Source organism: Dendropsophus ebraccatus, chromosome 1, assembly GCF_027789765.1.
Source record: "Dendropsophus ebraccatus isolate aDenEbr1 chromosome 1, aDenEbr1.pat, whole genome shotgun sequence".
NCBI classification, from domain to species: Eukaryota; Metazoa; Chordata; class Amphibia; order Anura; family Hylidae; genus Dendropsophus; species Dendropsophus ebraccatus.
This window is the reverse complement of record NC_091454.1, coordinates 95,089,675-95,102,223: the sequence shown is the minus strand read 5'-3', so window position 1 is coordinate 95,102,223 and position 12,549 is coordinate 95,089,675. Positions and strand designations below refer to the sequence as shown.

At 39.3% G+C, this 12,549-nt stretch overlaps 1 protein-coding gene across 9 annotated transcripts in view; it reads right to left on the bottom strand.

Annotated features, from left to right (window-relative positions):
• Window positions 1–12,549, bottom strand: part of NAV3 (neuron navigator 3) — a 344,164-nt gene that overhangs the window by 134,521 nt on the left and 197,094 nt on the right. For 7 of the 9 annotated variants that reach the window (XM_069975584.1, XM_069975530.1, XM_069975540.1 and 4 more), the window contains exons 6-7: window positions 10,483–10,551; window positions 458–597 (exon numbers count right to left, since the gene is read on the bottom strand). The exons of 1 other annotated variant lie outside the window; for it this stretch is intronic. In XM_069975584.1, the coding sequence (XP_069831685.1) occupies window positions 458–597; window positions 10,483–10,551 (209 nt within the window). The remainder of the gene's footprint in view (window positions 1–457; window positions 598–10,482; window positions 10,552–12,549) is intronic. One more of the 9 variants, XM_069975574.1, reaches the window with a different exon arrangement.

The window sequence follows — 12,549 nt, the reverse complement described above, 5'->3', positions numbered from 1 at the left end:
AATGTGTGTGTGTGTGCGTGCGTGCGTGCGTTTAGAATCTGTAAAAGAGAGAATGACAAATCAGTGTTCACAAGTATACCATTTATTTTTTGAAAAATGAGACTTTGTAGATTAAAAGAGCAGCTAATAAACAGAAAGCATACTATGGGAAATCTGGAGGGCACAGTCACTGATTCTATACTGTGAAAGCTAATGACAAAATGAAACTTGGCACACAGGAAATATTTATGGTTTCTGCCTTTTAGTTGCTTTATGTGGAAAACAATATTATCCTTCTGTTCAAAGAATGCATATATTTCTATAAGGTATAATACATATTATAATAGTATAATGTATACTATATGGTAAAGATGAAGCATTTCACTAAACTAGTACAGAAACAACAAAGTGAATATCCACTGTCGATCGCTTTGCATCCTCATTCATCCATTCTCGATCAATCATTTCTGTCACTTACCTTTTTCATTCCCGTTTGCATATTGAGGTGGTTTGTTTTTGTCAATGCTGTTAAAGCTCTGACTTCTTCGATTTAGATTAGCTGTTCCCTGAACCTTGGTACTGCTGCCTGCAGCTGGCACCCTGGAAGGTCCTGGAAGTCTAGAGTACACACAAAAATTATGTTATTGCCCAAGCCAGAGAGACTGAGCAGAGCATGGTTGCCAAGTGTTTCAGAGTACTGACAGTTCTGCAGTAAATGCTTTTCTTCAAAGGGACAGAAAAGTTACTGTGCAGGGCAGGACACAAACCAGTTTAACTGTGATGTGAAAATTAAACACGCCAAGTACAGCAAAAGATATTTAGGCACACTTTTATACTTATTAGTGACAAGAAATCAAAAAACTCATCTATTTTTAATAAAAGATACAGTCTTCTTGCACATACTGATATACAGAAAAGCCTGGTCTCTGTGTTGTAAACTGTAACAAAGTTTAATGGTAATCTCTTTCTCATTTCCAAAATCCATACAATGTTATTCTGAGATTCTTTTAATTGCAATTTAGTGAGTAAGTAAAATTTTAAATAGATTATTTGGGGTTTAAAAAAAAACTGGTTTAGAGAATTACATCTACCCCCTGTTCAATAAATTGACAGACATACCATCCATTCAAATTTGTATAGTAGCCAATTTTGTGGTTCTGGAAATTAACTATAGAATAGAGTAGTCAAAGCAGATCATGTAAAGGCTCAGTGATCCATTAAAGGGAATTTGTAAGCTCTATATCATGTTTAGAGCTCAGGTGTAAAAGATGTGGGGCTGAGCCCCTTCCTGCCCTGACTGATTAAGTGCTAAAAGCTAAGTACATCAATCAATTAAGTAAGGGAGGGAAAGGAGGAGGTGTGCATGGTGCGGCTCAGCACGCCCTATTTGACATGATCTTGAGCTGACACATTAAATGGGTGTCTCAGACAGCAAAGGCCTTATAGGTAATGTTTTTATAACCAAATTTCCAATCTTATCTACAGTTTCCTTACTAAACTATCTTACATATTTGTTAGTCATCTGGAGAAAAGGTTACAACTGCAAGTGTTGTGTTAGACCTACATCTTTAGTTACTGTATGCTGTTTATATGTTGAAAGTACAATGGGCCATTTTTACTTAACTATATAGCTTCTTCTCTAATGTACTACCAGATATAAAAGCCAAAAAATGGAATAAAAAACAGGTTTCTAAAAAGTGGGAAAAATTATAAAACACATAAAAAAAATGTAGGCATTTCGTCTCTATTAACCAACTGCAATTTTAAATACTAATAGCTCAGCAGTTTACATGCAAGGCTAACCTAGAACACATACGTATTAGGAAATATATTTCAACAAAATAAATGATGTAATTTGTGTAGGGAATCAAATCTGATTATGTAAGCTATCTATGCCCTGAGTATAACAGTATCCGACATGTAAGTGCAGAGCCAAACAAAAACGTAATCTCTAGCCACAAGGCTTCTGTTCACCACAATAGCCTTGACCTACACCAACACTTTATAACAGACCACAAATTAAAGATGGGGTGGAAGATCAATGACTTTACGTGCCAAAGTACTGTGGGAAAGTCCTGCTGTAATGGAAAAACCAAAGTAAATATTTAACTAGGAACAACTTATGAATGGAAAGTGGAAACATATAATTGTATCTTCGATGTCTGTTACTCTATAACTTTCGGTATGTAAACTGATCAGGTAATACATTTCTTTATGATGATATGTAATACTTATAAAGAGATAATACTGTCTAGGTTAATGTAATCTGTTTCCAGTCTCCCCCCCCCCAAAAAAAAAAGTAATAGTTTGGCTGTTAACTTTCAATAATATGGCTGTTAGTGGTTTGTGCATCCGTCTTTGTAGTACTGGTACACAGGGGCTCAAACCAATATACCATTACTATGGTTTAGCAATGAATATTTTATGACTTGAAACTAACAGTTTGAAATACCAGATGTACAAAGATGAATCACTCTAAACTTGGGTGAATAATGACAAGAATGTCTAAATTTTATGGAAATAAACAAGTGCAAACAGGTGTTTCACAGCTTTTTGTATAGAGTCATTGTTATAGCAATGCATTTAGCCTTTACCGTTATCACCCTGTGCCTATGTACTAATAAAGTTGTTAAAATCTTAAAATAATACACTGGAGGTCCTCATTTGTGGACATATTTATTAAAGGGGTAGTGCGGCGCTCAGCAATTATTCACAGAATAACACACATTACAAAGTTATACAACTTTGTAATGTATGTTATGTCTGAGAATCGTCCCCTTCCCGTGTCCCCCACCCCCGCACCTGTACCGGAAGTGCGCTATACATACCTGATCCGTGTCGACCGACCCCGTCCGCCATCTTCTCCAAAGACGTCATCTTCGGGAGGCCGGCCGGCCCCGCTCCTGCCGGCCTCCATCTGTCGTGTCAAAACTGTGCTCAGCCGCAATTGGCTGAGCACAGTTATGCTCAGCCAATCGCGGCTAAGCAGCTGATGAAGCTGCAGAGGGGGTTGGCATGCGGGACGGCTGCAGCGAGTCGGCCGGCCTCACGAAGATTGCATCGACAGAAGACGGGGGCCGACACGGATCAGGTATGTATAGCGCACCACACTTCCGGGTACACGTGCGGGGGTGGGGGGACACGGGAAGGGGGCGATTCACAGACATAACATACATTACAAAGTTGTATAACTTTGTAATGTGTGTTATTCTGTGAATAATAGCTGAGCGCCGCACTACCCCTTTAATCTGTCACACCCAGTCTGTCTGCTGTCTATGTTTTACATGGTGGTTATTTTGGACATTAGCTGGAGGTCATAATAATGTGACTGGATTGTGCACAAGGTAAGCATATTACAGTTTGGTTTATTGACCCATTTTAGGCTCAGATATCATATAATATGCATATTAGCCATTGTCTTTATTATTTAACTAAGAAAACCACAAAGGACATAAATACATCATACAAATAAAAAGTATACACAATCTTGTCCTATATACTATGCTTATTACCTACCAACTATAAGACCCTGAACATAAAGAGCCATATGCCCATCTCTAAACATTACTTCTCTTACAATTAGCTATTCAAATACTTTAAATCAAAGTATAACAAAGTATAAAGTAGATCCTAGTAATGGTAATAACAAAACCCATGTACCTGATTTAAAGCTGTGTGACTGTTGGTCTTTCCTCCTGAAATGTGAATGTCATGTAATGATTGACTCTACCTACATACCCAAAGCTGTTTCAATCAATTGTGCAAATCTATGGGTCATGCTTACAGTTAATAATAAACAGACTTTACCAAAAAAAGAAGTTTACTATTACTTCAATATATCTACCAAACAGAATGGGTATATATACCGTATTTTCCGGCATATAAGACGACCCCCAACTTTTCCAATTAAAATGCAGAGTTTAGGATATACTCTGCTTATAAGACTACCCCTCTTCTAACGCACACCAAATAATAATTAATTAAAAACATTAGCAGCCAGATCAGAGAGGCAGAGAAAGAGGTGTGTTTTTCTGGGCACAGCGGCACTCAACAGTATCTCTTTTTTCATTACTGTACCTAAGATGCCTGCAGCTTGCACTGCCCTTTATATGATCGCCACATACGGCGGGGATCTGGCTGTTTTTGAGCTCCCTCCACCGTATCTGGTGATCGCAGATTCTACAGTCCAGTTCTGAAGTTTTTCAGCACCTGCCCTATAAGATGACACACGACACACAAGATGACCCCTGACTTTTGAGAAGATTTTCCTGGGTTAAAAAGTAGTCTTACACGCAGGAAAATACTGTAAATATCTTTCAAAATTAAACTACTGTATATGGTTGAGTTCACACTATGAGATTTTATCAGCGATCATTGGTGACATTAGGAAATATCGGATGTCTTTTAGACCATTGGCAATGATAGAGAAAAAAGTAGTGTGAATTTAGCCTTTAAATGTATTTGTTTCCTTTCATTTTTGTTTGCTCAACAGTAGCCCAAGTGATTATGTCCATAATGCAGCTTAGCAATGTATCAGGTAAACAGTAGGTGATATGGTTGTATCCCGTACTCCTCTGGATACACAGTATAACGGTTCCATCCATGTGCTAAAACCGTTGTCTATAGACACATGCCACTAGCACTTGGAGGCTGCAATATCTAAAGATATGGTCCCTGGAGCTGAGATATTTTAGGCCACTTTGAGGCTATGTTCACACATAGTATTTCCATTAGTCTTTTGATGAATCTATTTTCAACCAAAATCAGGAGTAGAATTGACAGGACTTCTGTGTTTTCAACCCACTCCTAGTTTTGATTGAAGAAAGACTATGGAAATACTATGTGTGAACATAGCCTGCAGTACATGCATATACTGCATTACACTGCAGTATCCTGGCAAATATGTTGCATCAGTAAGCTAAAACTAGGAGTAAAACGTACACAACAAGAACTGTATTAGGAAGATTTCTGTATTTTAAATTCTCTGTTTGTTTTGGCATATACATACTGATATCAAATACCATTTCATGAGTTTTAGTCCTTTTTAGTTAACTTCTTCCAATGCATACTGTATATGTATATGAAGAGTCGGCACTCATTAGCTACTTATTCTGGAATTGTAATTTCTTTTTTACATTTACAGTTATACTTCGGTGTTCGAATGCTTCTGAACGCAAACTGTTTGGTATTCGAATGAAACTTTACTGGGAAGTAGCGTTTGGAACTCGAACTTTGCTCAGTATTTGAACATTTTTATGAGCGTGGATAGTGAATTGTACGTGGTGAGTTTAGCACTGGTGAGGCTTCACATACAGTACAGCACTGTATAAGACTGCTGGAGTGCATATACAGTACAGTAGTAGTACAGTCAGTGCACCACCATCTCCCATCCTGTACTGTATAAGATTGCTGGAGTGCATATACAGTGCAGTAGTAGTACTGTCAGTGCACCACCATCTCCCATCCTGTACTGTATAAGACTGCTGGAGTGCATATACAGTAGAGTAGTAGTACAGTCAGTGCACCACCATCTCCCATCCTGTACTGTATAAGATTGCTGGAGTGCAGATACAGTGCAGTAGAAGTGCACCACCATCCCCCATCCCTTACAGTACTTGGGTGGGAGTGCATATACAGTACAGTAATAGTACAGTCAGTGCACCACTATCTCCCATCCTGTACTGTATAAGACTGCTGGAGTGCATATACAGTACAGTAGTAGTACAGTCAGTGCACCACCATCTCCCATCCTGTACTGTATAAGATTGCTGGAGTGCAGATACAGTTCAGTAGTAGTGCACCACCATCCCCCATCCCTTACAGTACTTGGGTGGGAGTGCATATACCGTACAGTAATAGTACAGTCAGTGCACCACCATCTCCCATCCTTTACAGTACTTGGGTGGGAGTGCATATACAGTACAGTAATAGTACAGTCAGTGCACCGCTATTTCCCAGTGCTGGTGGGAGTGCCCTATACAGCAAAGGATGAATGAAGAGCTGGTGCACTACTGTACTAAAACTGCTGGTTTTGTTGAATGTTTCTTGTTATGAATGTACCATACAGTATGGTGCTGTTTTGTTCTGTACTGTAGTGATTAAACAGGGCACTTTGCAATCTTATAAATACTGTAAAAAGTACTGTAGTTAAAGGGGTAGTGCAGCGGCCACACAAAAAAAAAACACAGACACACATAAAATATACTTGCCAACCCACTGGTAACGATCACCGTTCGAATTTCTTGCCGGCCATGTCCCTGCCATCTTCAGCCGCCGTCTTCGCTTCAATGTCCGGGTACAATGAATTGTCAGCCTTTCATTGGCTGGAGCTCATCACAAGGCTTCCAGCAAGCTCAGCCAATCAGGGCTGAGCAATCTGGAGGCCATGTGATGCGCTCCAGCCAATGAAAAGGCTGCTGGTGCGCATGTGCATCAGCAGCCTCTTCTTCTCCCATTCACTGCTGTGGAAGACAGCAAAGAGGAAGGAGACAAGGACCGCCCCTTGGGGGAACGAGGGGGAAAGTTATATAACTTTGTAATGTGTGTTAATTAAGCAAAAAAACGAAAACGCTGCACTACCCCTTTAACTATTGGTTGGTGCTGGAACCAATTAAACATATTTACATTATTTCCTACGGGAAGACACTGCTCGGTTTTAAAACTGCCCCAGAAGGATTACTGTATTTTATATATATATATATATATATATATATATATATTTTATTTTATTTTTTACATTTATACACTGATTGGCAGCAGTAAGGGTTGAAATCTCCCCTGCTGCCACCAATGGCTGTGTCTGGAACTGCAGGGCTGCACAAGCCATTGTCGCAGAACAATTAAAATCTATGCAGCTTTAGCAACACTGAACATCCCCTAATGTCATAGCATTCGGATAGACATTACACTTAGGGAAGCAGCCTGTGTCACTATCACTGCAGTCATGACACCCTGCTTCACTGTACTGCAGCTTCAGCACTAGCGACACAAAGAGATTTACTAAGTCTAATGTCTATTCTATATAGACATTTGAGGAAGCTCAATAGCACTTGCACTGCATCCAGCTTTGTTAGCGATAGGAAACTATCCCGAGACCAGCACACAGCTGTGCCAGCCAATTCGCCGGAAGACTCCTTTACAGCGTAACTGTCATTTCACGTAACTTTTTAGGATAAGCTTTCCTATATGTGTACATACAGAGGAGCATTATTTTTGGCCATCAAATAATCCCCTGCAGGCTTAATTTCTGTGTTAGCTTTTCCCTGACCTCAGCTGCAGACTAGCTTCTATGATGACTCCCATACACTACATACACGCAAAAACAGGGAATCCTGCTTTTCTACCTCTCTGTAACAAGAAGCCCTCCTGAGTTGCTACTGCATACAAAGCAGTACTGTAAGGGCCCTACTACACAGGGCGATTATCTGCCAAATCAGGCTGATTCAGGCAGATAAAGACAACAGTCAGCAATCATCGACTGATCGCTGTCTATCAGCAGGTTTAAAACTCACTGACCACACATTACTCTGTGCAATAGAAGTTGTTTATAATTAAAAAAAAAAATTAGGGGATAAAAAAAAATATATGAAAAGAAGGCGAAGGAGGAAAGCAGTACACATAGTGTAATGTACACACTCTGAACAGTTCTACTATAGTAGGTAAAACATTCATTAAGAAGGATCATGGGTAGACTAATTGTAAAAGAAGCAAAGCTGTATAAGAAACACAGTAGTAATCCATTCATGCATTCACCACATATCTAGTCTTAATCCAGTAAGTCATCTCCTCCCCAGACCATGACAAGCGGGTGAGTGGTTTATTATTACAGAATACTTTAAAATGTTACCAGTCACAGATGGGAAACAAGCAGCCTTTGGAAGTTCAGAGACAATACTTTCAGAAGTTCTTCATGGGAAAGAAGCTGTTGGTCTTTTAACTTCCTCCTCTACAGATTTCATCTGTGATGTGTGCTTATTACGTTTTTTGGAACGGATACATCTTTCTGATTAATAGCAGTAAATGTCAGATAAAATAACCAAAAGTTTCCCAAAGTAATTTTATGTTCTTCTGATTTCACAAACCGCTGCTTTGTCATTCTATGACAGATAATAACATGTAACTTAATATCAACCAGTCATATTATACTGGAATTAAAAGACTCTCTTCAGCAAAAGAAATAATGGAATATAAAAGAGCTGCAACAAAGGAAAACTCAGGGAGGTCATTAAGGTTATAGCCACATACAGATTTTTATTTTATTTATTTATTTTTTGTTATTAGCGTTAAAGGGCTAGTTCAGCAAACAAAACAAACAAATCTTTCAAATGAACTGGTCCCAAAAACTGCCAGAGTATTGTAATTGAGTCTCAAGTCTTCCAGTACTTATTATCTGCTTTATGTCCTACAGAAAGTGATATTCTTTCCAGTCTGGAAATCAGGAGAGTTTTTTATGGGGATTTACTACTACTCTGGACAGTTCCTGACATGGACAGAGGTGGCAGCAGAGAGCACTCTGTCAGACTGGAAATAACACACCACTTTCTGCAGGACATACAGCAGCTGAAAAGTACTGGAATGCTTGAGATGTTTTAAATCCCTGGCACCAGTTGATTTGAAATATCTATCTATTGCTGAACTACCCCTTTTAATTTATAGTAAAAGAATGATCAAGTTCTGTGCACATTTCTATTTTTACCAGTATTTTACGTCTAAGCAAACATTGTTTTACTTTAGGAACCTCTGAGAATTAAAATACTTCCTTTTTGGACATATTTTTACCCTTTTCCTCCTTGGACACTTTTAATTGTTGCCCTTTTGTTTTTTCCTCTTTACGTTTATAAGGCCATAACGCTTGCATTTTTTCACCTACAGTCCCACTTGAGCCCTTATTTTTTGAGACACTAATTGTACTTTGCAATGACAGGCCTAATTTGTCCATAGAATATGCTGCAAAACTGGGGAAAAAAATGTTGTACTGTAAAACTGAAAAAGTTTCCCATTTATCACTAAGGCTGCATTCACATGTTCCGTGTTCCGCACGGAACACGGACGTGGAATGCCTGTAAAGGACTTCTCCTGCGCCCGGGCAGCATCTGTAATAAGATGCTGGGAACGGCAAACTGTACAGATATGCACCACGCTGTAATGACAGAGCCGCATGGCTGATTCATTACAGTGCGACGCATGGAACATGGAACGTGTGAATGCAGCCTAAGGCTGGCTCCACACTGCCTTAAAATCTCTGGAAAAAATGCTAGCTGGAGGTGAATGGACGTTTACTATCTGCCTTACACACTGTTGTTGTTTTTTTCCTTCTTATGTGTCATTTTTCCCTCCTTTCTGGCGTTTTTGAGGCTCTTTTTTGGCAGTTTTTCCAAAACGCAGCATGCTGAGGGTGTGGTGTTTGTTTTGGAAACTGTGACATTTTTTTTACCATAGACTTCAATGGGATTGTTCTGGTTATCTCAAAAATGCCATTGTTGTGCGTATAGCATTTTTTTCTGGTGTTTATGTCACCTTTTTTGGTCCAACAATTAGGTAATGTGATGGCAGAGGGAAAAAACACAAAACCACTTGAGATATAGATTTCCTCTGTGTTTGGCTGACTGTCCAGATGACTCCTGGTCCCCTTTGTGCACAAACAGCTAATTTAGCATTCAGTTCAACTGACAAACTGGCATTTTGGGGGCAAAAATTGGGAAGTAAAATGGCCAAAAAATAGCCCATATTACCATGTGTGCACATAGCCTTATATTACTGCAAAGAAGCTTCCCTGTTTCTTAAATGACATTTATTTATTCCAGAAATCCAAGACATATTGGCTCTAGGTCTAATATTCAATAAGATTTTTTTTCTTCCTTTAAACCAGAGAACTTCTTTAGTATGTACAATTATAGTAGGGCAACACTGGTGGAACACCGCATTGGTATGGTCAAGGAGGTAATGTGATCCACTGCCAACACATACAGCAAGCACCAGCTGAGAAGCAAGCTTAAAATTAGCAAACAAAAACTAACACTGTTAGCACTGCTGCATGTGTACTCATCACACAGTGGTTTTCTCTGTGTCAATGTTTCCATTTCAGTGCATTTCATTTTGACATACAGAAAAACATGTAAAAAAAATTTCTAAATGTCCATCCCTTTTTATATAATGTAGGTTAGGAAAATGGATTCTGGTGTATTTACCATTTATTAACATATACCTTTTCCTTTTTAAAAAGGTTATTATGTTTTACTATTTTCGTTCCAATATTTTTATATTTAGAAGTTTCCAAAAATATGGACTACCATGTTTTTTGTAAAGTGACCATGTTTCTGGACAACCCCTTTATATGGAAATACAATGCAATGACGTAAAACTGGTTATTGGGGAGAATGCCATCTGGCAGCTCAGCCTTAGCTGAAGAAAATAGATTTCCTAATATTCTGTTGTGTCTGTGGAATAGGACACAAGTATACTTGGCCATGACTAGTACACAATAAATTAGAGGTGTCGACTGACCTAGTAGTCTTTTTTTGACTTGTTGCAATCCCACTGTGATTAGACTGAGTTGCATATCTGGCTGCCAGACTGTGTGAGAAGAAACAGAACAATTAAATAAAAGCATTTTTACAAGAACATAACACTGGCTAGGCAGATGGATGACACAAACAGCGCACATGACAACAAACAATGGTAAGAACAATATCAAAGGCCATGTCTGCACATAATGAACATCCACTTACAATGAGGTCACAGTGAGCTAACATGTTGGTCAGTGAACTACAAACATAAAACAGGCTGAAAAGTCACAAGTTAACACACATTATAATGAAATAGTACATAGGATGCATGACCACATTCAGGATACATGTACTGTTGGTTTGAGAAATATTGATGTGCACATAGTACAGGTAACAAAGATGTAAGAATCAGTGCACATAGAACATAACTGACCTACATGATAAACAGTAGCGCTGAAGGTAGAATGATGCAAAACCACACACAAAACTTTGGCTTGGTTCTGCAAACTATGGTTCCACTTTCTATCTGAATGAGTCACCATATAACAAAAGTCCCTCATTATGGACCTTCTCTTGCAAAACAAGTAACAAATGTAAATGGCCTCATGCTATTCAGTAGAATAGTTACCCTAGCAATAAACTGGTATTTTTAGCTCTTGGTTTCATAAATGCTGTTTTGTATCTAAAAATGAGGAATGACCTCGGAGAAGGTAATGCACTTTAGTGTAGACATACCAGATAGTCAGGCTGTGCAGCTGCACAGGATCCCAGTGACAAACAGTCCCATTTCACAAGAAAAATACCAGTGTTTTATAGGGACTTTTCTAAAGGTTTACAGGACACACAATTACTTGGGAACTACTGTAGCTCTCTGGTCCATCTCACTCTAGTGAACAAAGTGTTTTTAATATTTGCCAGTGTCATAAAGCCCCAGTCCTGATGTACAGCAGTTCCAGGAGGGGCATTGTCCACAATCCTGAAAGTACTGTGCATTGGGGACCAGGGCTCCATAACAGCAGCTGTGGTGGACAGCAAGGAAGGTAAGTATACAGTGATAGCGAACCTTTTGCCAAAGCCATATCTTTGGTTGTCCAGGCATGATGAGAATTGTAGTTTTACATCAGCTGGGGTGCCGAAGGTTCGCTGTCACTGGTATAGAGGATTTTTCCATTTTCCACCTGCTTAAGAAAAATATAGCAGTTTGAAAGCAAGAAGCTCACTTACTGTCCCAGGGGCCCTCTATGGCCTCTGTGCTCCTATGGGCACATGTTTTTTCTATCAGTACCTGATCTATTGAATGTAATCATTAAAAAAAAAATTCAAAAAACAGCACCACATTTATATATGGGCAGCACTGGTGGGAACAACTAACTGGCTTACACGTATGGTGATCCTTTTAGATGATTAGATGATTCCAGCTGTAAACCCTCCCCCTTTATATTGGAAACCCCATTTCTTGACAAGTTTTATACAGAAATATTTCAAATGTGTAGCTCCTAAGCTTGTGGGTGGTGCAGAGAACTGCACATAGAGTAAGGGGGTGACAGTATCGCTTTAAGATGCTCAGGGGCAGCATATAAGCAATGGTTTTCCTTTTTGGTAGCAGCGTCTCTGCAGAGATCACATGACCTGTCTCCACCTTCAGTCTGCTACACCAATCCACTAACTGCCTCAAGTGGGAGCCACTCATGTGCTGGCATGGCCATTTCCAGACCAAGGTCTCGAGGATCTATGGAACATGTGAATAACTAGATGATCGACCGATAAAAGTGGCCATTTTGGTGCATACTCTTATTGACTGTACTATAGTATTGCCCCCTATAGTACAGTGTGATGCTACATGTCCTGTATTGCTCTTTACCTCTGCCAGGTTGAGCTGCTTGTTTGGCCACCTAGTAAGGGCAGCTTCATTTTAGGTTTCTGGGACCCTGTGTGATCAGTACAGGGCCCTAAAAATGTTTCAGTCCTCTACATAGAAAGTAATTTACATCTTTCAATCGCTCTAAATGTTGTATTGTTAGGAGTTGCTGTGTCCATATTAGTTACCTGCTTATATTTCTTTGAA